The 26,241-nt window shown below is 44.1% G+C and overlaps 1 protein-coding gene across 5 annotated transcripts in view; it reads right to left on the bottom strand.

Moving 5' to 3' along the window:
* RBMS1 (RNA binding motif single stranded interacting protein 1) overlaps positions 1-26,241 on the bottom strand; it is a 225,397-nt gene that overhangs the window by 112,223 nt on the left and 86,933 nt on the right. For 3 of the 5 annotated variants that reach the window (XM_040971626.1, XM_040971628.1, XM_040971625.1), the window contains exon 1: positions 20,575-20,701. The exons of the other annotated variants lie outside the window; for them this stretch is intronic. In XM_040971626.1, coding sequence (XP_040827560.1) covers positions 20,575-20,649 — 75 coding nt within the window. In that variant the 5' untranslated portion in view covers positions 20,650-20,701. Of the gene's footprint in view, positions 1-20,574; positions 20,702-26,241 lie in introns of those variants that run through there. 5 annotated transcript variants of the gene reach the window in all.

Raw genomic sequence — 26,241 nt, forward strand, 5'->3', positions numbered from 1 at the left:
TTCAGGATATGACATGATAAAACAGAACCGAGAACAGCTGCTAAACCTTTGCTTACAAGACTCAAGACTGAAGTTTCTAACATCAAGTCTGATGTTATTAAAGAAAGAACAGCTCTTTGGGCTAACCTAGGAGTCTAATCACCAGCAACTTTTCACTAGGGAATTCTGAAAAAAAAGTTACTAAATACAACATATCCGTGGTGGGGGAGGGGGAAGGTGTTCTGATTTTTAAACTTATAATGCAGAGAAGAACTTCTGGACTAGAATTTTCTGTCTATGCAGCTAGATGATTTCATTTCTTAACCCAAAGTGTTCCAAGCAGCTGTGTGTATTTGTGGCAAAGCTTCACGGTCAAATCAGTTGTGAAAGACTGAATTTGTCCCTTTTCAACATAATCCACATGCCAAAATTCTAACCTCCAGAGTGATAGCATGAGGAGATCTGGGTCCTCGGGAAGAAGACAGAATCCTTAGACAGCAGAGTCCAGGGAGCTAGGGCTCTGCCTGCTCCATTAGGATGCCGTGGTCAGAAGCATGCAAACCTGACCACAGCATCCTAACCTTAGATTACCAATCTCTAGAACACAAAGGCATTTATATCAATTTGTTCCTATCGACTCTCCTGTTATTGTCTTGGGCTCATCTTCTGGCACGGAGTATGCCTTCAAGCTAGGTATCCTTTGAAGAACAGGGAAGCATGTTTTCTATAGGGAGTTAGTGTCTGTTCCCAACAAACATGAACAGAAGATATTCACCATCCATTTATCATATCTGAAGATAGTCCCCACCTGTTGATTTTTCCAACTGCTCTCTGTTCCAGCTATCTAATACACCAACATGGCTGTTCGCAGGGAAGCTAAAAGTTCAATTTAGCATGACTGGCTTTAAGTAGTTAGAAAGTTACAACCATATGCAAATACTGAGACCAGTATACCAGCTAAGCGAGCAGATGCTAAGTACAGCCTGGTGCCTTCTTTGATTATCTTTGATTATCCAGCTAGTTTGCAAGGGTGGGGAATTATCTGCAAAGGCCAAAACCATGGAGCCCTTCATGTCTAATGCCAGTGGAAGTCCTGCCCCCTTTTAGTGCACAAGGGAGTGACTTGTGGACTTTTAGACGCTCAAAAAATCTGTCCTCCTGCCCATGCCTCCCCAACACGACTCAGAGAGCCTCCAATCCCCTGCGCTGGTACATGAAAACATAAGAAATATTTGACAGGGCAGGACAGGGGAGGGAGAAAGGAACAGACAAAAAAAAGTGAAAGGAAAATAAAATAGAAAAAGAGGAGGAGGAAAAGAAAACAGAAAGCTTGTCCCCATGCAGGTCGTCAGAGTTTCCGCTGGGCTTTACAGTATATGCCTGGTTCTGGTCCCTCAGCTGACTCAGCACACCTAACCTGACCCCAGAAACCTTGTCCTGCTTCCTGTGGGAGCTCAGAATCAGCTAATTTGAGGAACTGTCAGCTATTCTAATGTCAACCTTAGAAGTGACTCCATTTTTCTCCAGATCCTATTTTGAACTCAGTTACTCAAAAAGCTGTCATTCTCTACTGAGCACTCATCTGCATTTCCTGTTCCTGTCACTCTTAGACTTCAAAGATCACTGCTTTATCAGATGGTTCACTCTTCCTCGAAGACTCAAATGTGCAGAGCGACACAATGGTCATCAGCTTTTGTTTGGCTTCTAATTCCCCCAGAGAATTTAAAATGTGGGTGGGATGTGCCTGCAGCAGGGGCTCTAACAGCTTACTCTGCTAATGAGCACCCAGAAGACAGTGATGCCGGTGTCCTGAAACAGCATTCTAGGAAACACCTATCCAGTAAAAGTGAGGACCATGACTGTGTGACATGGAAACTCAGAGACCCTGGTGTGCTTTCCAATCCAGGAAAACCTACCATGAGATTTCCACAGAAACTCTGGGCCTTAGGGCACCGTAGCTCTGCGTCTATGCCACCATGCTGTCCCTTGCTGCGCAGCATCATCCTCCCATTGTTCTAAAGCACACTTGACCTGTCACTGGCCATCAGGAAACGGCGTCTCCAGACTCTACAACTGAACACCCTCTGACCACACCCTCCAGATCCTCTTTTACACTGGCTGATGGAAGCAATTTGTGCTTCCTTGATCTGACACTGCTAACCAAGCCTCTTTCAGCTGTAACAAGTTTTAGGGGCTCCTCGTTGACGCACAAAGAGGTCACCATCCAGCTCAAGGTTAACAACTCTACATACTTCACTGGGTACAAATAAACAGAACCACATCCGCTGGGCTGCTGTTCCCTGGGAGATGCCTTCCTCAGTGCCTCCCCCACACAATGACCAGACAAGATTTTTCTGCTCCTATTCAGACATGGAATCAATACCATATGTGCACATTTCACAAGTTGCTTCAATGTGATGGTGTCAAAAATGCCTCCAAGTGACTGCTTGGGAAGACCAGATGACTTTACTTTGGGCACAGAGTAGAGCCCTTATAGATACATTCCCAGGCACCCAGTACACCTAGGCACTGATACATTATTGCTGATAAAAAAAAAAAAAAAGTGCCTAACTTCATGCACTGGGTGTAGTTTGTTTAGAGCAAATCCAAAATTTAAATGTAAAGAAAGGAGACACAAAAATCCACAAACTTTGTACCCAAATAGATAACAAACATACAAACATTTCACTACAGAGAATTCTATGCTCAGACAAAAGGTTAAGGAACAAGCCAACAATTACACAACTATCACAAAAAATGAGGAGCAATCTTTTTGCAAAGTGAAATGATGGACTTAGTTTTTTTTAACCAACGACATTTGAGATGTGTCCTTCAGATTCCAAAAATTAAAAATAGAAAAGTGTTTTTAAAAAGGTGGAAGTTGAGCATCACAAAAGTGAGGCAGTTGTAATGAAACCAACTTCACATTGAATAGTAACTTATGCTCTTAGGGTATCCTGGCTCTAAAATAACTTACTAAACAAACAAGCACATGGGCAAGAAGCTCCTGGTTATGAAGGACTTACTAATTGTGACAAGAACTCATTCCCAAAGCCTTAAGTGGCAGTAATACAACTCACACCTGCCCAAACACATAGGGCATCACTGCTTTTACTCCATACCCCTGTACAAGCAAGAACTGGTGGATGGAAATCTTTCACAACAGAATTCTATTCTGATGTAGTAAACAAGAACCAAAGTGAAAGTAGACAGGCCGGCAGGTGGACAATGAGTAAAGGCACATACTGCCTGCAAAACTGTCATCACATAAAGGTACTGCTTTGTGTCCTAGCTACTCCACACCCAACACAACTTCCTGCTAATGGCCTAGAAAAAGCTGTGGAAAATGGCCGAAGTGCTTGGGACCCTACTAACTTCTTAGAAGACCTGGACGAAGCTCCTGTCTCCTGGCTTTGGCCTGGCTCAGTTCTGACTACTGTGGTCACCTAGCGAGTGAACTAGCAGATGAAAGATCTACCATTCACCTCTCTCACTTCCTCCCTCCTTCCCTTCTCTCTATCTCTTTCTTTTCCCTCTGCTACTCTCCCATCATAACTCTTTCAAATAAATATGAAGAAAGAAAAAAACAGAAGAGCTCAGAAATCATCTTCCTTGAATTTCAGTGGACAAAGATGTGAACTTGAAAGTGGGAAGATAGAATTGTTTGGTCACCTGTAATAACCTACAGAAAGCTGGAAGGAGGAAGGAAAAGCAACTTCAAAGCGGGGGGCAGGGGGACAGTGGGGGGGGGGGGACAGTACTTATGGTGCTTGAAAACTATGACTAGAAGTGAGTACCTCTATGACCATTTACAAGCTTAGGCTATTTCTGCAAATAAATCTCTATCTTCCAAGTTAACAACAAAACATCACATTTTCTCATACATTATGTACTCCAGGGCCACTGTTCCCATACTAGGGAAGATATGAGTGAGGTTATTTCTAAGTACCGTTCATAGGCCATACAAAATGAGCAACTTAAGAACTAGTCCTTTACTGATTTACCGAATTTCTAATTCTGCTTTAGGTTTTTTGGCCGGGCGAGACCAAATAATTTCATGGACCTCATATGGTACACAGATTGGATGGAGGCTGGGTCACCCTTGGGCTAAAGTTTTGAAATATCTGGCACCAAATTATTATGGACTGAATTGTGTGCCCCTGCCCCTAAACAGATTTGAATCCCAGCCCTCACTGTTTTTGAATATAACCTGAGTTGCAAACTAGGGTCTTTAATTAAAAGGTAATACAGTTAAAATACAGTCCTCTTCCAACATGACTGGTATCCTTCTCGAAAAGGGAAATGTGGGTACAGGGTCAGACAGGCAGGCAGTCACCAGAAGCTAGGAATAAAGTGCACTTTCCCTGCACCAGCAAAGCTGCCTGCACACCTTACATGTTGGTCTTGAAATTCCAGCAACGAAAAGTGTGAGAAAACCAACTTCTATTAAGAAGTAGTTAGAGCACACGTACCAAATACACTGATGCTTCATCAGTTTCTTGTGGCTTAATACCCAGGAAAAAAAAGTAAATTTTATTAAAAAAACATTTTAAAAAAATATACATTTTGCTAACATTTCTATTTCACTACACCTCTTTGACTCATTACTTTAGAATTATAACTAAGGGTTAGGAATTTAAAATAAAATGACCACTACCAGCACAATGCTCAATTGGCTAATCCTCCACCCCCAAGCACTAGAATCTCATATTGCTCCAGTTCCCATCCAGTTCCCTGCTTGTGGCTTGGGAAACGGTGGAGGATGGCTGGACTTCTTGGGACTCTGCATCCCTGTGGGAGACTCAGAAGGTCCTAGCTCAGCTCCGGCCACTACAGCCATTTGGGAAGTGAAACAGTGGAAGGAAGATCTTTCTCTGTGTAAATATGACTTTCCAATGAAATAAGTCATTCAAACAAACAAAAATAACAACCACGGGTGTATGGATTACATAAACTGATGAAGAGCGCCCCTCTGGAAAGATCTAAATAACTACCTTGGGAACCTAAGCTATGATAGAGTACATTAAGTTACTGTTTACAATGTTGGCATCCTATATGAGCTCAGGTTTGATTCCTGGCTGCTCCAAATCTGATCCAGTTCCCTGGCAATGCACCTACCAGCAGAATATGGCCCAAGTGCTTGGGCCTCCGCCACGCACGTGGAGACTCAGATGAAGCTACCAGCTTCAGTTTGGCCTGGCCTAGGATGTAGTAGTTTATTTAGGGAGATGGAAAATCTGACTCTCTCTCTCTCGCACTCCACCGTTAAAATAAACACACACATTTATTAAAAAGAAGAATGAACCCTTAATCTAAACATTTCTGACCAAATCTATTCAGAAAAATTAAACATTTAATATTTCATATTAATACTTTATACTGATGGTGCTAATAGGTATTATTATTTTCTGCTTTGGGTTTCCTGATATTTCCTTTTGTGCTTGTGTATCTTGTTTTAATAAATAAGCCCAGAAAATAAGCACCCTAAGATCAGGAGCAGCAACTTACTGTCAGAGGCCACCTGGCTATTGCAGCTGGCTTTGCTTTGTTGTTCTTTGCAAATTTTATTTATTTGAAAGGCAAAGTAACAGAGAAAGAAGACAAAGAAACCATCTGCAGGTTCACTCCCCAAATGGCCACAATGGCAAGGGCTGGGACAAGCTAAAGCACTTCTGAATGTGATCTGAATAGAATCATGCAGGCTTCCTTCATGAGCAAAAGGGGCCCAAGTTATTGAGCTATTATCTGTTGCCTTCCTAGATGTATCATCAGGAAGCTGGACTAGAAGTGAAGCAGCTGGGATTTGAACCAGTACTTCAATATTGGATGGAATCACAGGAGCTAGCCACACCACAATACTGACCATGGCAGCTGGGTCTTGTACAAACACAGCCATGCTACTTTCAAGCTACACAAGCAGTGCTGAGTAACTGGCCGACTTGTTGATTTACAAATACTACCATGTACATTTGGCCCTAGGTTGTCAACATGTGCCAGCCCAACCTCACCCATAGATAGTGCATAAAACTGAAAAGCGAGTCCTATACAAACTTATACTGATCATTTCTCTTGACTGTCAGTCTAAATTCCATGCTGTTTGTGTTTTTTAATCCCCATACATTTGACTAGAGAACGAGAAGAAAAACAGCCTCTCAGAATTTGAGTTGTAATATTTTGCTTGAATTTCCCTTAATGTTCTCTATTTTCCCTGCATCATTTTTAAAGAACTTAAAACCAAATTTACCAATGAATTGAAGCCAAGGACATGGAGGACTACTTCACTTTCTTTATTCTGTCTTGCAGCCTAAAAGCAATTTCTATCAATTCAGGAGTAAGACTCTGGGCCCGGCACAGTGGCCTAGCGGCTAAAGTCCTCGCCTTGAACGTGCCAGCATCCTATATGGGCGCCGATTCTAGTCCTGGCAGCTCCACTTCCCTTCCAGCTTCCTGCTTGTGACCTGGGAAAGCAGTCGAGGACGGCCCAATGCTTTGGGACCCTGCACCCATGCGGGAGACCCGGAAGAGGCTCCTGGATCCCGGCTTCACACCAGCACAGCACCGGCCATTGTGCTCACTTGGATAGTGAATCATCGGACGGAAGATCTTCCTCTCTGTCTCTCCTCCTCTCTGTGTAACTGACTTTCCAGTAAATAGATAAATAAAATCTTTAAAAAAAAAAAAAGAGTAAGACTCAAAAGTGAGAACCAATACAAAGTAAATGGGAATTTTGTTCTTGACTTGGATGAAATGAAATGTACCTGGATGAAAAAAAATTCTCTAAATTCAGGCCAATCGGAGCATGACAGCTGCAGGTTAGACATATTCTTACTACAAACTTTCAAAGTATTTTAACCTCATGACATTATTTTCTCCCTTACAAAGTTATGCTTCATCCCCCTTTTAGACTATCAGGTTGGAAACAGAATCATTCCTTAGCTATTCCTATTGGGACCCAAAACACTGCACGGCTCCTGAGGAGCAATGAATAATAATGCAGGCTTGGTTTGTCTGAAGAGGCTCGGCCTGCGCTGACAGTCAGGAGACGGGGTTCTAGGTCCTAGCTCTGTTGCAGATATGCAATGTGATGTTGAGACATCCTCATCCTGCAGCGCAGAAAGGGAAAAACTGACCAGTTGGGGATCCTTAGGAGCTCATTTATTACCCTTGTTTTGCGGTAACATTTGAGATCATGGATAATCCCTCAGATCACTTCACTCAAAACATTAGTCCCAAGCTATATGACTGATGCAGGGTAAAATTTCATGGTTTAGGCAACAGAAACAGTTGCTTGATGAGGATTCCCTGGCAGATACCCATGTTTTTCTTTCTTTTTTCTTTTTTTTTTTTTTTTTTAGGTTAGACAACTAAGAACTTGAAAGCAGTTGAAAAGAAAAATTCTGCAAGCAAATAATTTGATTTCTATTGACAGGATGGTAAAGTGGCCATTCAAATTTTTCAAGAACACACAGTGGTATGGGTCCAGTAGAGCCTGGGGCACAGTAATGTTGCAAAGTCTTGAGTGTGGTTTCTTCTACACAGGAACTTGCGCCTAGAAACCACAGAGTAAACCTTGCACGCTGTAAGAAGTCAGGCAGGAAGGGGACTAAAACTATGCAAATCTGTCTGCCCACAGCCAATTACACGAAAAAGACAAGCTAATTTAGAGGGCAAAAACTGTATTCATTAATAATTAGAAAGTGTGGGTTTTCCAGATCACTGATATTTTGAACTAAATTGATTTCTCAAGTCTTGATTCTATAAATGCTTCAAAAAGCTATAAAAAAGGGGCAGGAAAATTTCTCTTAAAAGAGGATAGGTAAAAATTTTGTTTGAAAATAACGAGTGTCAAGAGATAATAATCTATCAGCAGATAACACAAGATTACTAAAGGTTTACATTGTTCAGAAAATTACTGAAAGTCACAGGAAGACCCTCATAGGAAAATAAAGTTTTGTTTTAAAAATATATACATATTCTTTATAGGTAAGAATATAAGAAAAGCATTGATGCAACCATGTCCATGTACTTGGAGAAGTAAAAACTCTGGACAAACCACTAAAGGTTCTTGGATTTTATTTTCTTCTGAGTAAATTCACCGAGCTTGTCCAGATAACCTCTATAGCCCCTTCCCTTTTTACAATGCAGAATAGGTTCCTCTACACCAATGTTCCCCAAACTCCTTCTAGAAACAGGCAGTAAATATTCTAGGACTAAGTGGTTTTGTTTTGTGATCAGTTCTAGGAAGTCAACAAAACGCATAAAGTTATACAAATGTCATCACTGTAGGACTCCCAGAATCTTTGTTCTGATCACATATTCTGTCACCCTCCTAGACAACAGTAAGCACACAGTATGTGATAATTCCCAAATTTCGTTGAGCATTGAATATTTTAATTCCCGGAACACTTACAATAGAACCTGAGCATCTCAGTGAACACAATTTGGCCAAAGAGCTTTAGACAATAAACCTCATGAATTTAAAGTGTGATGCTGAAAGAAGCAGATTACTTAAGAGTTGAGAGCACATATTTCAAAAACTGAGCCACCGCTTCGTAGCGTGTACGTGTCATAAAGCATTTCAGCTGACTTGTTCAACTTGTTTGATTCTTAATTCGTGGAAGTTAAGAACAGACAAAAGAACCATTTCCATTTTCCCATTGAGAACTGAGATTCTCCATGGGAACTTTCTCACAAGAAGGTACTTGCTACTAATGATTAGACGGGTCCCAGGCTCCCACATGGGAACTGTAGGGTTTACTTGCTCATCGTCACATCACCATCAGTGTAAACTGATGTGTTATATACCCCAAAAAGGATGATGGCTGAGTACTTGTACTAGGTGGTATAAAGTTTTGTCACATTTATAACTTCATCTAAGCATCTCAATAACATTAAGTAACTACTGTTCCTAGTTAGGCTCCTGAAAAAATTAAGAACCAGAATGTTTAAGAAATGAATTTTCATAGTACTAACAAATAATAAAGTTGGGATCCACACTTACATCCTTTTCCTTTCTTTAAATGAAATGTTTTCAAAGATTTGATGATATCTTCTGAAACCTCAGCTTATGATTCAGTTTAAAAAATTAACAGTTGGGGGCTAGCTTTGTGGTAGAGCACCTTAAGTTAGCACTGACATCACTAGTTTCCCATGTCAGCACACTGGTTGGAGATCCAGCAGCTTTGCTTAGAAACCAGCTTCCTTCCTGCTAATGTGCTCAAGAAGGGAGTAGATGACAGCCTCAATGCTGGAGCACCCAGATGGGGTTTAAGGCTCTTGGTTCAGCCAGACCAAGTCTAGGCTATTACAGCCATTTAGGGCAGTGGATTAGCAAACGGAAGATTTCAACAGTGTGCACTTGCTTGCTCTGACTTCTGACTAAACCTTTTAAAGAAATAACAATAATCACAATTTACTTTGATTTATGGTTCATGGTTGGTGGAAGTCTGGGTGAAATACGATTTGATTGGGACCAGCACTATGCTTCAGTTAGCTAATTTTTCCCTTGCAACTGTGGGGATTCCATAGTGGCACCAATTCATGTCCTGGCTACTCCAGTTTACATCCAGTTCCCTGTTTGTGGCCTAAGGAAAGCAGTGGAGAATGGCCCAAAGCCTTGCACCCTGTACCCATGTAGGAGACCTGGAAGAGGCTCCTGGCTTGGGATCAGCTCAGCTTTGGTGTTGTGGCCATTTGGGGAGTAAACCAGTAAATAGAAAATCTTTCTCTCTCCTCTGTGTAAATCTGCCTTTTCAATAAAAATAAATTTTTAAAAAATGATTTTATTTTTTTAAAATATTACAATGGTTACAAAAAGCAGTAACATATGGGAGCCACACTTAAATCATTATCACCTGAGCACTTATTCAGTGACAGATACACAGTATTATTTCATTGCATTTTCTCAATACTACAAATTCAGGGTCCTGGAATGATTGATCCTTCAAGATGTCTTCTAATGACGTCATTTGTTTTATGTTTCACCTCTCTCCCCACATGCTTTCTTTTTAATCTTACCAGAACCTTTAATGCCAACCCTTATTCTGAAAGTTCATTCTGCTTTTCAAAACAATGCTCTCAATTTTCCATCCTCTCCACCTTTCCAATGCCTAGATCCACTTAAACCCATTGTCCAGGTTCTTTCCCCTATCTCACTGATTACTCCTGAATGGGTCAATAAATGGGTCAAAGTACTCTGCTTGACTCACTCCTAATCCCTCCCCATCCCCAGGTTCAGGGAGGGCCTTTTCCTCATTCCAGTTTGAATGTTCACCAAATTCCCAGACTTCGGTCTTTTTGTGTGAGTGTAGGTGCATCTGCACAGATGACTTCACTCCTTTACGGAAACACAAGCTTACAAAAGGCCAAGCTGCACTGGCGCTCCTCCCTCTCCTCCTCCTCCCTTCCTCACAGTCCATCTCCTTCCTGTACTGCTGACAGCATACTCTCAGAGGAGATCCCTTTCCGGGAAGACAAACGCTTCAATCTTTCATAAAAGACAGACCTATTTCCAAATACCTCCTCCTCTTTCCTGGTCACCACACGCACAGTCAGAAGCTAAAATGATCTTGTGTCTCCATCCAGGATGTCTATGTTGAGAATTTCAGAATGGACTCTTCCTTCTGGTATCTAATTTTCCTAGAGACACATGCTCTTCACTCACTCACTCTAGAAATTCTTTGGAATGTGCTTTTGGCAACTGCCCTTCCAGCTCTGCCACACACACAGTACTCCACTGAAACCTCTCCAAGGCTCACAAGGGTCTCCCAATGGATGTTTTCAACAGCCTTTTACTGGCCTTTGTCTTCCTTGACCTCCTGGCAACATTTAACAGAGCTGACCACCTCCTGAAACTTTATTTCTCAGTGTTCTGACGTTTCTATATATGGCAAAAGCCTCAACCTACTCCTGAGACCAGAATCTGTGCTCCCCACACATTTTTGTAATGCAGAGAAGTATTGAAATTCCTGCAATTTTATTTACAATATGCACTTCCATTGAACTTTTTTGAAGACCCTTGTAACTCCAATTGTTTAACAGACATATCTGCCCAGGATTCAGAATATATAGAGTAAAATATGATTCATGTGCTCAAATTGAAATGACCAAGCCAGGCATTGCCTTTCTTCAGATACTATTTTGGAAGGCTCAAAGCACTAACCCATTTGCCATCCTACTTGTCTACCTTCCATATTCATGCTGAAACAGAAAATATTTCAACACAACCAATGTACTTTCTACATGTAACAGACAACTGTGCAAATAAAGATGGCATATATTTTCAAGAGACTTGTGCATGAGTATTTGCAAATATATGTATTTGTATGTGTATGTTTGTGATGTACAGATCAAACACAAAAATCTAGCAATCATGTGATGCAGCTTCCAACTGACTTCAAGGCCACCCCAAGCACAGAAATGTTTACAGTCATTTTCTGAATCCAAAATGAGTTCTTACAGTGATCCTCACTGGGAGTGTGATTAGTCCCTTAGGCTGACAATTCTTCCTTATGAGAAACTGACCTAGCCATGGTAGGACACTTTGTATGCATAGTGTTTGGACACAGTCACCAGAGGGATTCAGCAATCTTTTCCCCATTGAAATAAACAACTAAGATAAGGTAGAAATCTCTAACATAACTGGCTGGGTCCTTCACCATCACTGAGCTCAAAGTAAGCAAGCTTGCAGTAACTTTTCATCTTTCCAGTCATTTAAGACTAGAAACCTAGGACCTTCTAAGATCTCCCCATCTCCACCCAGTCACCAGTCATGTTTTGTCAATGCTTTCTACAGAATAACTTCACTCCATTGCAATTCATGCTTCCACTTGACACCACCTCTCTGTGACAGCACCTTTTAACCGCAGGCTCTCCACTCATCCATTTCAGCAGCTCGAACTTGCTCTGGCTCCTCTGCCTGGCATCCTGTGAACTAGAATCACTCATTTGTCACCTAATAAAGCACGCATGTTCCCTGTAATGTCACCAACAATTGTTGGTACAACCAACAATCCCATCTGCCAAGTTAGAAAAGCTGGCATCATCTATAATCCCTGTTGCCACATGATCACAGGATCTTTTTTGGAATATTCAGGTTCCTTTGGCAAATTCCAGGAGATTTTTAGTGCATGCAGTCCTTCAGGATATTGAAACTTCAGGTACTCAAATAGTTATAAAATCTTGTCACTCCTTTCTACAATGTATCCACATCTCAGGGGGTGTGTCTCCACCATCTCTCTCAGCTATCTTATCAGCTAGCTCACTGCCTGCCCTGGTTGCAACAGTGTATCCCCTACATGCAACCAATTCACTTCCTCAGGATTTGTGTCTGAAAAACTGAACACAATATTTGAGTTTCTGTGAAAGCTACAGTTAAACAAGAATTTGTCCATTCTCTGGAGTTGGTCTGATACATCTAACCCATAAAACTGAGGGTATCTGAATAGATAGGGTTGAGCTGGTTATAAGTGGTCTCCCCAAAAAGTGACTATGGTCACCTTTCTCTCAAAATAAAAAAAGAAAAGCAAAAGAATGACACAGAGAGAGCTTATCTTATGAGGACAGAAGTGATGGGAATGATATCAAGCAAAAAATAGGATGTAAACATCTGGACTAATGCTAATGAAATGACATATTTGCTCCCAATCCACACAGTATCAAAATAAGATTTGCACTGATTTTGTCCAGGAATGTATTAATTAGCAAGACATAACCTAACAAGGTAATAATCCAGCTCCCACCCGCCCTTTTCTTGTGCCCATCTCCCTCTCCTTCCGTGACCCCTCCAGCACTGTGTCTTCCTTCTTTTACTTGAAACTCTGACACACTGGGACCCTATGGGTTCTGCACTCACAACTGTTCGTATGGTGCAGACATTATCTGTGCTAGAAATGTTCACTGTTCTATTAAGCCCTAAAGGCCACACTTTCACCATCCTATCTCTCAGAGCTACCGACTAAAAATGAAGCTTCCAATGAAGACAATTCTTAAGTATTAATACTAAGACAAACACAAAGGATTCTATCTTAAATGAGTGGGGAAGGGGTGAGTGGGAAGGAGAGGGATTTATCTGTCAGCAAACAGCAACATTTAATTGTAGCTACAAGCTAGATGAAAACAAGACTCTGGGATCATTCCTCAATATCTACCATCACTACTCTCCTGCAAAGAAATCTGGATTTGAAATTTCACTAATAATAGCTAGCTACACTCTCGCCCCACTTTCTCCAGCACACATAGGTAAGTTCATGGTCTTAAAAATGTTCTTTTAATGGTATAGAAGACCTGTGTTACATATAAAAACAACAAAATTTGTCAGGAATAAAGAATTTCCAAAAAGGTGGTATAGGTGTTTGCTAGAAATAAAAACAACAAAAATTCATGAGGAATGGGAAAAGATCGCTTCTCAAAAACCTATCTGCTGGACTTCTCGACAGGAATTCTTTGTGTTTTCATCATAATTTTTAGATATTAAAAAGCAATCTTTCTAGTTTTTTTTTCTCCTCCCACTCTGTCTCTTTCTTTGGAATTGAAGCATTGTTGGGCTGGTGCTGTCGTGCTTAACATCTAGCAGGTTAAGCCTCCATCTGTGGCACCAGCACCCTGTGCATGCACCAGCTAAAGTCCTGGCTACTCATCTTCCAATCCCACTCCCTGCTAATGTAGCAAGGTGGCAAAATATGGCCCAAGTCCTTGGGTTCCTGTACCCACGTGAGAGACCCAGAAGAAGCTCCTGGCTCCTGACTCCAGATTAGCCTTACTCTGACCATTGTGGCCATTTGGAGAATGATCCAGTGAACTGAAGATCTTTCTGTTTCTTCTCCCTCTAGTTTTGTCTTTCAAGTAAAGATAAACAAATCTAAAATAGAGACTTCTGGGAAGGGTTTGTTTTGGCTAAATAAATAAATAACTTGCAGAATTATATGGTGGTTGCAGAAGGTATGGAAGAATATAAACTTGGAAAAAATGTAAAGAATTCAATAAATACATCTACAAGAAACAACTGCTTGTCAATATTTTGACATGTTTCCTTCTAGTCTTTAAAAATTACATTGTACATAAAATAAAGGCAAAACGTTCTCTCATTTATATTGCTAGACAAGTTTGTATGTTTAAATGAATAAAAAGGAGCCAAGAGATTTCTACTTGTTAGCACACCATGGCGTGGCCCAGAGTTCTATTATTGCTCCACTCATTTAGTAAGCAAGACATAACACATCTGTTATTTTAATCCAGAATTCAGCTTGCTCTATTTGGATATTTTACTTAACTTTAAGGAAAGTTTTCATCTGGTTTCCCATGTTTTAGAACAAGTTAAGCAAAGTACCCTGTGCAGTTCCAAGCTCAAAAACAGACACCTAAATGCCTACAGATGGTCTAGGACCAAAGAGAAAAAGGTGTGGTGGTTGTTGTTTTCGGAATAGTAAAGCAACAGCATCGTTGGAAACCAAACATACAAACAAGACAAAGGAAAGAATTCAGGAAATATTCATTCATTAAACTAATAGTCTATCAGTTTTCAAGCAAATGGAAAAGCAGTATTCACTGCTTCCCTCATCACATATTTGCATCAAATGAAGAACAGCACTGAAGGAGTTTTATTCTCCAAAGACAGGAAAGCAAACCGCTACAAAGAGCATAACCCTGGAACAACTATCTATAAATATAATGGGATCCACTTCAGAATTCTCTTTCAAAATCTGTTTGAGAATTTTCATTTTCAACCTCCAGACTCATACCCTTTCTGAGGTTGCTGCCCTTTCTAAACTTGGTCCATCCTGGTATGCTGTAAAGAGCCCTTTCTTAGGGGGGTTGTATCAGATCTTCCAGGACCACACAGGCTTCTCCTAGGACCCCCTGCTGCTGTATGCTCCATGGGGACATTATTAATAACCCTGCGGGAGAATTCACAACAGCCGCCCTATGAAATGAGCACTATTATCTTTACTCAGCAGAGGCTGAGGCCTGGGCAGCAAAGTAAAAAAGCATGTGAATATTACAGGCACGGCATATAAACCGGGAACTTTCTCTTAGACTTGGTGTAGAGGAAGCACTGTGCAAAAGACGTAAGAAGCTAACATGTGAGATTTGCATTATGATCAGGGCTTAAGGATTATGCTATGCGATAAAAATTTCAAGTGAAGAAAGCAGAAAGTGTATGCTGCTTGATCCCTGAGTTTCAGAAAACAATTTTTTCATACATTAATTGGGTTCCCCTAACATAGGGCTGCTGGATTTGGTGGCCAAAAATCCAAAGTATAACAAAACATTTGAGATTCTTCTCCTAGGAAATTGTCGTTTCTCTAAAACTCAAATTTAGTTCAACATCTAGCAGGTTATCCAGCAACTTGAAGGCTTTCATGGAACACACAAAAACACCAGTAAATTACAGCTGCACAATTCCCCAAGCTGAAATCTAGCCTGTTCTGTGCACCACATGTCTTCGGGAGGCCAAGTAAAGGGAAGTGGAGGGAGATTCCAGCTGTTCTTGACTGAGCTTCCTTCTCTTTTTCCTAGTAGCACACACAGCCCTTGACCTCAGGGACCTGGCTTTCGCCATCGAGGCCACTCAATTTCATTGCCTCCAAATTCCAAACCCTTCTCCACAGCACGTGGGTGCTGTGAAGATTAGACAGAACTGAAGCTGCGAAGGGGATATTACACACACCTTGAAAATATTTTTTGTTTTGGCTGAGTACTTTAGAAATATATTCTCAGAAGCCTGGATCAGACAGACTCTCCCACCACCACCAAGACACGACACAGAAATCACAGTGTTAGCAGTGCATGGCGAGCCCAGCTGACAGCAGTCTCTAAAAGAAAGACAAAACACAAAGTAGAAATGTGCTCAAAAGCCTGGACTATGAAAGACTCAGTGCCGTGCCAATAGGCGTACCTAGCAGAAATCATAGGCAATCACTGAAGAAGAATCCTAGTTTCTCAACTGCTATGGATCGATACGTAAAATAGTCACCTTGGCTCACAAATATTAGACCATACATAGATAGGGATAACATGAAAACAGGGCAAGACTTGGCTCATAGTCACCAACTTAACTCCCTGCAGCTTTCCCTTAAACCTCCCATCTCTGTGCTCGGGATCGCTCACTTTTTACAAACAAAGCAAAACAAAACACAAGGATAAATTGGGCCTGGTTCCGACAGTATTCATTTAAAGATCTTCTAGGCGCCACTTGAGTCTTCAAACTTTAACAAAACCCAGTCCAGTAAACATAAATTGCTGTGAACAGAAACTGCTTGAATAGGATTAATCAACAGCTTTGATGTCATCCCCCAAACAAGGTCAAATACTGAATCACTGTTGAATTCCTCACGTGCAGCTACACCCAGTTAATCTTCCAGAAAGCAGCAAACTATTTAAACGGACTTAAAGCGAGTAGATAAGTACTTCACTTATAAAATGTTAGCCACACGTAATACCAAACTATTAGAAGGGCAAGAGCATTTATAAAGAAAAAAATAAATACATGTGTATACACACTTAAACATACACACACATCTACCGGAAAATTCTTACATTTATTCCTTTACATCCAAAACTCCACTGCAAATCGTTACAACAACTGAGTACTGAACAAAATATCCCACGAGTTGCCAAGACTAAATTATGCGGCATAACTTTAGAAAGCAGTTCCGAAATGGAAGTATGAAGACATAAAGAGAATAGCTAAAGAAAGATTTCAAGAAAATAACATGAAGGAAACACAGAAATATCCACTTTCTATATTTAAAGGTTTTCAAGCATAAAGCACTTTCTCCTTTCAAAGCACACTGAAGGGGTGGGTCTTTGGTGGAGCAGTCAAAATGCTGCAGTTAGGGTGCCATGGCAGGACCCCAGGCTTGACAGCTGGTTCAGGATCCTGAATGAAGCTGTATGCTAATACAGACCTAAGGCAGTAGGTGATGACTCAAGTAACTGGGTCTCTAACATGCACCTGGGGCACTTGGATTGAGCGCTCCACGCCAGGCTTTGACTTAGCCCAGGGACAGCCCCAGCCACTGCATGCTAAGGCAGCATCATAATATGAAAGTTCTGCTAAAATGATTTTCATTTAGGTTTGGGGTTGCTGTTTTTTATAATCAGTCTGGGTCTGTTGAAAAAGTATCATTTGTCTCAACGTCACAGTCTGCAGTATAGGATGTACACTGAGATGTATGAACCATCTTTATCTTACTACCGCCTGCTGGGTTATCACTCTAAATGTGCCTCACTTAGAGCAGGTGTATTCTGATGTGCACACAGGTCTGTAATGCAGGAAAATCCTGTTTATCCCGGATGACTCCAGAGAGTGGTACTCCCTTACCAGCTGGCTACACCACGTGGGGGCAGGACAGTGCTAAGCACCGCCCACCTCTGCTTTGATACTCTCACCAGTGGAAAATTTAGAAAGCTTTAAGAGTTATACACACTCACTCAGGAAAGTATTCTGACTTTACTGCTGTTTCTAAATACCATGAACCGAGCATCCCCGTCATTCTTCACCTCCCAGTTCCCAACATCCAGCACTCCCTTCACAAGGTGAGATTAATCTAAGGTGGAATGCTGAGACCGACAGGGCCACGGGCCATGGTGCAAGTCAGTCCCAAGGTTTCTACTGAGGTTACACAAGTTAAGTAGGCACTTGCTTAAGCATCTGATTGCCAGGATTCAAATCTTGGCTCTGCATCTGGAGTTCTACAGACTTTGGGCAAGTAATTTCATCTACGCCTTCTTGTTCTTCACTGTGAAATGGAGATATTAACATTCCTTGCTTCAGAGGACTGGCAACATGACCAAATCACTCCATCCACAGAAAACAGTCAGAAGGGTTAGTGCAATGGCTCAACTGGCTAATTTTCTGCCTGCAAGATCCAGCGTCCCACATGGAGGCTGCTTTCTGTCCTGGCTACTCCACTTCCAATCAATTTCACTGCTTATGGCTGGGAAAGGAGCAGAGGCTGGCCCAAAGCTTTGGGACCCTGCACATTCCTGGGAATCCCAGAAAAAGCTCCTGGCTTCAGACTGGCTCCGTCTGCTCTGGCTACAGTGGCCATTTGGGGGAGTGAACCAGCAGACTGAAGATCTCTTTCCCTGTCTTTCCTTTTCTCTGCAAATCTGCCTTTCCAATACAAATAAATGAGTAAGGAAGGAAAGCAGGGAGGGAGAGAGGAGAAAAGCAAGGAAAAGCAAGCAAGCAGGCAAAACATTCAGAAGAGCAAGCAGCAGGTAATAAGTTACTTTACTGCTAGCTACCACTATAATACATGGACAATGCAAGAGTGATTCTAATCCATTGCATTTTCCCCCAAAAGCCGATTTTAAGTACTATTCCTTATATTCAACCCTTACTCCAGGCAAATAATCAGAAATCAGCTCTCACACTATTTCTGTGTAAAAATCAAGCTGCATTATACACCTAATATTTGCCAATTCTTTCAGCAAAATGGACAAACTAACCAGAACTGGGGGGGGGGGGGGGGGGAGCTTCACATCAAGAAATCGCATACAAAAAGCATTAATTAGACTTCCCGTTTAGGCTAAGCCAGGATGAGATCACAAAGTCACTTGTGGTAACCAGGTCCCCCGCGCTGGAAGTGTGCTTTTCCACTGAATGGCTAAATACGAACAAAAGAAACCTTTGACTCAAATACCAGTGGTACCCGGGTCTTGTGTCTGTATAATGCCTACACATTCATGTCTTTCTTTGCCTATAGAAAAAAGGAAGTCTGTTTGTTTTTCTGATTCAGTCAGCCCTTTCAGGGTTTGAATCTAAGGAGAGCCCTGAGAGAAGAACAGCATCTTATCAGCGTGCTCCAGACCAGCAGGCTGTCCCCCTCCAAGCACAAAACCTCCAGCCCCTTGCAGCCAAGGGCCTCGCCCTCACAGGTTTTCCCCATCTCAGAGCTAACACCCTGCCACACTGCTACAACAAATAAAGGAATACGCAAGGCCCTAACATAATTAGCCATCCTTTCAGATAGAGTGGGCTGAGTGGAAGAGGGAGGAACAGAGAGAATATTTCTGGTACATTGGCTTCATCTAGGAAGTTGATGCAAACATGCTAAGGTCCAAGGGCACGCATTTTCAAGGGAGCTCCGGGGAACAGGGTTAAAGATGCCCGCTCCAGCAAACTGATAATGTTGCCACTCACTTCAGCTGACTCCCAATCGCAGGTTTCCTTCCACTGTAATTAAAGGAAGGGGCTCCTTTCTAACCCAGGTGAAACTGCCATTCATTTCCCCACCCAAGGCACATGGAGCAAGGCTATTTACCACCTGTATAAGGTAAAGTTCATGCCTCAAAGAACGAAAGGCCCAGAAGACAGAAGGCAAGATTTAGCGCTGCTAGAGACTTAGCCTAGGACGCATCTGCCCTCGAATGACTTCAAGAACTGTAGGTGAGGGACAATCCCATAGGAACTGCCCATGGAATGCCCACAGGAAAGCCACCAGGCCCTCTCGCTGGAGCCAGGGCCCAGCAGAAAGAGATTCAGTTCGCTGGTATCATGATTGGGATAATAACTTAATTGATTTGTCTCACTGGCTAAGGATGGAGAAAGGAGATTTTTTTTTTTTACAGAGGAATAAAATATCTGCAACCATGTTTTTGTTTTCTCAACAAGCATCGCGCCGCTGACCTCTAAAATCAGTTTCACCTTTTCTAAACAGACCCGCACATTTTTCACATAATTGAAAGCTAGGTTTTGTTATTGCTCCCGCCGAAGGGTTTCGTGAGGCTGCTTCCAACATGGCTTCAAGTAACCTGCTTTTAAAAACACTGATGAAAACAAAACAAAACAAAAGGCCGCAAGTATCAGCTCTCAGTTCCATTCCTGTTCCCGGCAGGGGACTGGGATCTAACCACTCAAGTGCCTTTGGAGTTCAATCTGTTAAAAAATGCATGAAACGGCATGAGAATAGGAAAAGACATGTTATGACTCAGGCGTATCCAAGTTATCTCTGCAGCGAGGCTGTCGCAGGATTTCCCTGTGCTTCTGGAAACTGAAAACCCTGAGAAAGTGACAGAAGTTCCTGTTTCGATCTCTCTTTTTAAAATAAGGAGGGGGCGCGCGCGCACACACACATTCATACACACAGAGACACACCACACACACACACCTTCCGGGTTTGCTACGAATCAGACAGGTTCTTGGAGGCTCCAAGTACGGGCTGCCAAGCGCTCTGGCGACTCATCGCCGTACTCAAGCACACACAAAGGTTTCACCGGGGAAACCCAAAAACTTGTTGCAGAGCTGGGCGAAACCCCCGGCCCGGGGCGTTCCAGCTCTCCTCGCTCCTCTACCCCTGCCCCTGCTCTCTTCCTTCTCCGTCCCATCCTGCCGGCCGGCCAGAGCCGTAGGGGCCAGGGCATTTACCCCCGACCCCCCCCCCGCACACATACACCCGCCCCGCGCCAACCCCGCCTCTCTCCGCTAAGGTCCCCGGCCCGAGCCGTTCGCGCCGGCCGCCTCCTTGGGAACAAGGTCACCACCGCCCAGCCCGGTGCTTCGGAGGAGCCGCGGCGCCGGCCGAGCACGGCTGCCCTTTGTAGCACGCGGCTCGCCGGCCTCCGCGCGGCATCCCGGCGCCGCCTCACCTGCTTGCGATAGGGCGTCCTGCAGCTGCTGCTGCCGCTGCCCCCGGGATTGCCACTGCTGCTGGGGAAGATCATCGTGGCGGGCTGGCGGGCGGGCAGCGGGGCAGCCTGGCCGCGAGGGGGAGGGCGCAGGGCGGGGGCCGGCCGGGCCCGGGGCCGTGGCCGCTCCGGGAACTCCCTCTCGCCGCGCGGCGGCGGCCGGCGGGGGCTGCAGCTGCGGGCTGACTTCTCCTCCGCCCTGGACCTCGGCACTCGCCCTAAAAGTGCGGCGCGCCGGTGGCGGGCGAGACTCGAGCAGCACGGGGGGCGGACGCCGCCCTGCGTGCCATGGACGGGAGTTCGCGCGCGGAGCTGGCGCCGCCGCCGACTCTTCTCCTGCCGGCAGCGGAGGAGCAGCGCCTCCGCGTCCCCACCTACCGCGGCCTCAACCACCGCCCCGAGAGCGCGCCGGCCGGGGGCGGGGAGGCGGCCGCGCACCGCCTCGCGCCGCGCCCAGGCCCACCCGCCCGCCCGCTGGGCGCGGCCCCCGTGCTCTCCCCGCCCGGCTCCGGAGATGGGGGCCCGGACCGGGACCGTGCAGCCCCGGGAGCCGCGGGCGCCCCCGTTCTGGTGCAATGGTTGGGTCTGGTTCCCCACATGCCGCACATTCCTGGGAGTACCCAAGCTCCCCCACCCGTCGCCCACCTCCCCTTCTCCTATTTCCACCCCCTTCTCCGGGTTCGGTGCCTGAGAGGCCGCTTTGCACCCCGGCTCGAAGCCCCTTTTAAGGAGATCGCGCTGGCACCTGGGCAGGATGCAAACTGGCCCCCAGGTCTTCTCCGGCTTTCTGCATCTTCCAAACTACCCTGTCATGGGAACGGCTGCGGACAGTGTCACCCCGGCTTCGACGAACGAGCTAGCCTCGCTCAAACCTCTGCGGATCTCCGCACCCCCAGTCCCGCAACACAGCAAACGGGTCTCCACCGCTAAGCCCCTCTCCCAGAACCGCGGGGGAGTTTCGTGTTTCCTACACGAGTTCCCAAGCTTTCTTTCGAGGTGACAATGGGCAAGTGGACGGCGGGACGCGGTCAAGGTTGTCCCACAGCAGGGATTTCCCCCCCCACCCCCACCCCCGGCTGAAAGCTGGAAGAGCGCAGCCCATGTTCCTGGCTAATTGTCAGATGCGACACCCATGTGTGCGCTCCAAGAGACAGGCAGTCAGCACGAAAGGGACAAAGGGAGGAGGTGATTTCCTTTGTCTGCTGGTTGAAGTGACCGAGGGCTTCTCCTCAAGCGGCCCCCTTTCTCCATCAGCTTTTGGGGGGACTCATTAGCCCCCGACCCTGTCCAGTGAAGAAAGCCTGGACGGCAGTGAGGCGAGGAGCCCGAGGACGGGTCTCTGGGCCAGGCTTGCAGCCACCTTTCAGGTCGGCCTGTGCGCCGGTGAGTACTGACTGCAGAGAGAAGTTACCACCCTGCTTATGTGCAAGACAGAGCTCTCCCTTGGCCTCTAGATTGCAATGCCTTCCTGCCAAAGCCGCAGCTTAATATTGGCTCGCCTAAGACGCGAAGGGACTTGACTTCTGGTTGCCACCTGGAAAGCTAAGTATCTCCCACATGAGTAGCAAAGCTGTGGCCATCCCATGGCTTTTCCCATTGCAAAGAATGGAAAAACAAAAAAACGAACCGCCCATCCCAGTATCTTCAATGAGCTGCTTGCATGCCGGCAAGTGCCCCCAAACATTCCCCAGCAAAAATGGTGAGAATCAGCGCATCTCATCTATTAAACCGTAGACAGAAAAAAACATATCATTTCTAATTTTTTTTTCATTAAAGTAGCAAAGGAATCTATCCTGGACACAATACTAGGTACAGAATAGGCAAGTTAAAACGTGTGAGATAAAATTCACAGTAAAATAACTTAAAGTGATTTCAAACAGTACGAGTAGCATTCAGTTGAGTGTCTCCTGTATGCTAAAAAGCTATTATTCTCTGCTATTCCAGGCATTCACAATGGTTTTGGTTCCTCTTATGCTGTCTCCCCCACTCTAACTCTGCGTACCAAGCACAGAGATATATTTCAAGACAGAAAGTTTCACTTAGAACTGCCCAAATCACAGTTGCCTTTTCCTGAGGACATAATGCGCAAGCCTCCAATATCTTCTATGGAAAGAAAAAAAAAATCCATGTTCAACATCTGTGTCATGACTGGTCTTGTAGGAAACCACAGAATAACCACAGTAGAACAGCATAGGTTAATTTTTTTTGTGGCATACTCTAAGGTCATTCCAGAATGCTAACATTGGGTTGGATATCCTGAAATGTGTCTACAAGAATAAGAGTTTAGAAGCACTAATGAAATTTAAACCAAATTCTAAAAAGAACTCTGATACCAAATATTCAAATACATGAAAACTACCAAGAGAAATTCAGATGGCCCTTTTAAAAAGGATATGTAAAAGTCAACATGCAGTACTACGCGAGTGTTTCCAACTGTTCCTGGAATTTATACTTAAATTTATTTGGGTGCAAAAAATAAAAAATCCACAAACAGGTATTGTTGTTGTTAATATACACTTGCATGAATCCTTTCAATATGCGTTCTGCCAAAATGTTCTACAATGATGACGGGCATAAAAGGAGGGTACATAGGCATAGGTTTTAAAATACCATATCCACCAGGATGCAAAATGTCAAAACCAGAATGTTAACAGCAACACAGCAAAACAGTATAAAGAGAAGACAGAACATCCTCAAAAAACATAAAACACAGTGAAATCAAAACTCAAGCTAATAAAGCCAACTTAAGAAAAGCAAGAGTTAATACACACACAGAGGCTTGACATATATAATCAATTATAGATGCTCACAAGTGCTTAATTGTCAGAGTGATTACAGGAATAGCCCCTGGTGAGGTTCACCTGGAAGTTTGTTGACCTTTGAAACGCTGTTTTAAGGAGAGAAAGTGAAGCAGCAGCCTGGAGCAACTGCAGGGTATCATGGTAAGAATAAGGGTGTTGGATCCCGTGCTGGAGACTCATCCTCTTAGAAGGGAAACCGACTCTGCCTCCTGGGGTGTCCTCCAGTGTCCACCTCCCCCACCTCTCCTGACAGGAAAAGCTGTGGGAATCTGACCCAGCGGCAGGCAATCCGCCAACAGGTCTGTAACCTATGGCCTAATTGAGATTGAGAAAAAAAAAAAAAAAAGAGCAGGCCAACCCAATTTTCACTCACAGGAATTTGATTCAGGAAACTCCAACAGCTGAACCAGTTAGCCAAGGGGCAGAAGCTGCAAGAGTGCCAGGGGTAGAATAAAAGCCACAATAAGCCCAAACCATATGCAAGCCATGGGTATGAGGCAGCAGAAACTATGAGTAAACAGGGAGCTGACTGGCAGCAGGCAGAGAGCAGAGTAGACGCCAAGAGTCACCAAGCGGAGGGGGGATCCCGGAGTCCTGGCGCTTCAAGACGGACGGCCCTTCCATGTGTCTACCTGCAAGTCCCCACACCTCATTTAGGCAGCTGTCATGGATCTGCACTTTCTAGTGCAAGGACCAAGGTGGAAACAGAGCCAGGCAGATCTGGCTCTGCATTTCAGCTTCACACTTACTAAGCCACATAGCTCTGGGCAAGTTAGGTAAGCTTTCTGCTTCCCTGACTGCCTTTCTTAGATTGTCTGCTAGTCCAGCACCCCAACAGAATTGCCAACCTCCATAAAGGGCAGCGATTATTATGCTTTTCCCAGGTTTTATGATGTTGGTTTGTAGATTTAAGTGGGTGTGTTGTGTAACTAGCTGATGCCTAGGAAGTCTGACAGTGGCCATCAAAGAACAGGAGCCAGAGGAGAGTGGGAACTGTGGACAAGGAAAAGGAGCAGAATCAGGTAAAGGGAGGTCACTTTTTCAATATGCTTTCCGAGACTATGTCCACCACAGTCTAAGCTTTCAAAGGCTGAAAAGGAAGTCTGGCAAGGGTCTGTCCAAGAGCTTAGGTACAGCCTAGCTTTCCTCCATTTGTTGCTGTTCAGTTTCCTTTGAAGAAGCTGTGTGTTGGACCAAGGCCATTTCTGAATGAATGGGGAGACTGTGTGCAGGATCACACTCTTGTCAAGCAGGAGGGGTAAAATGGGTAGGATGGTAAGGGCGAAGCCACCAGCAGAAGTCCACACACTACATGAGATGTGGAAGGAGTGATGCCTTCAGAGACTGAGCAGAGCTAGTGTAACCGGAATCTGAAAATATGAATTTACAAGACATCTGTCCCAATGGAATTTCAAAGCAATAGTTTCAGTTTTAAATCTTTCACATTTTCACTTTCACAACACTCTTTAAAAATTGGAAGTTAGGGCCCAGTGTGGTGGCGCAAGTGGTTGAGGTCCTCGCCTTGCACGCCCGGGATCCCATATGGGCGCCAGTTCTATCCCGGCAGCCCCACTTCCCTTCCAGCTCCCTGCCTGTGGCCTGGGAAAGCAGTCGAGGATGGCCCAAAGATTTGGGACCCTGCACCCGTGTGGGAGACCTGGAAGAGTCTCCTGGCTTTGGACGGGCATAGCATTGGCCGTTGCGCTCACTTGGGGAGTGAATCATTGGACGGAAGATCTTCCTGTCTCTCCTCTCTGTATATCCGCCTTTCCAATAAACAAATAATAAAAATAAAATCTTTTAAAAAAAATTGGAAGTTATTGGGGCAGTGCTGTGCCATGCCAGGTTAGGTCACTCTCTCTAGCACTGCTGTCTCCTACAGGCTGTTAACAGTCCTGCCCTGAGTCCTGGCTGCCGCACTTCTGATCCAGGGGTCTGCTAATGGTCCTAGAAAGATAGCAGAAGATGCCCAAGTGCTTGGACCCCTGCTATCCACATAGGAGACCCGGATGCATTTTAGGCCCTTCGTGCCATAAACATAGGAGACCCAGACAGATTTTTAGGCTCCTGGCTTCACCTAGCCATTGCACTCCCCTTCTTTCTGTCTCTCTCTCATCAACTCTGCCTCTCAAATAAATATATAAATCTTGAAGAAAACAAAGTTACTAGGTTCAGTATACAGGTGAAAGGAAAATATGAGACTAGCCTACCCTTACAGCTAGTAAGTAAGCAGAAATTTTAGGCTTTAAACAATTCCTGTGCTCTTTCAAACTCTGTCATGCTGTATTGCAAAAAACAAAACAAAACAAAACAAAACAAAAAACATAAGTATTGCTCCAATTCTTAGCAGTATTTGTAACCCATGCAGCACCAAGTTGCTGTACGCGAATAATGCAAGCATTAAGTGATAACTGCCAGGCAAGTAGACTAGACAATAATGTTCTATGGGAGTGCACAAAAGAGGGAGATCAATACAGGATATAACATGGGTGTGTGGAGCTCAGCTGGACAAATGTTTTGTTTGAGGGGCATTCACAAAGTAGCAATGTGTAGATGAACAGAAATACAGAATTAGAGGCATAAGGCCAGGATGGAGATTTGGGGTAATTACTGTTGAAATCAACACTAATTGATGTACTCTTTGAAAGAGGCAGAAGACAGAGGATTAAGATCCCAGGGAATCCCCTCTCCATACACTTACTATTGAGACCCTTATAACAGAGAGGTCTGTGAATAAAATTGCTACAAAGAAAATATGGTGATGAAGCTCGTTTTGAAAGAAGGAAAAAAGAATTGGGGCAGAAAAGGTGCCCAATGACTTAGAACA

The sequence above is a fragment of the Ochotona curzoniae genome, unplaced genomic scaffold (assembly GCF_017591425.1).
Source record: "Ochotona curzoniae isolate NIBS_2020 unplaced genomic scaffold, NIBS_Ocur_1.0 contig_2210, whole genome shotgun sequence".
NCBI classification, from domain to species: Eukaryota; Metazoa; Chordata; class Mammalia; order Lagomorpha; family Ochotonidae; genus Ochotona; species Ochotona curzoniae.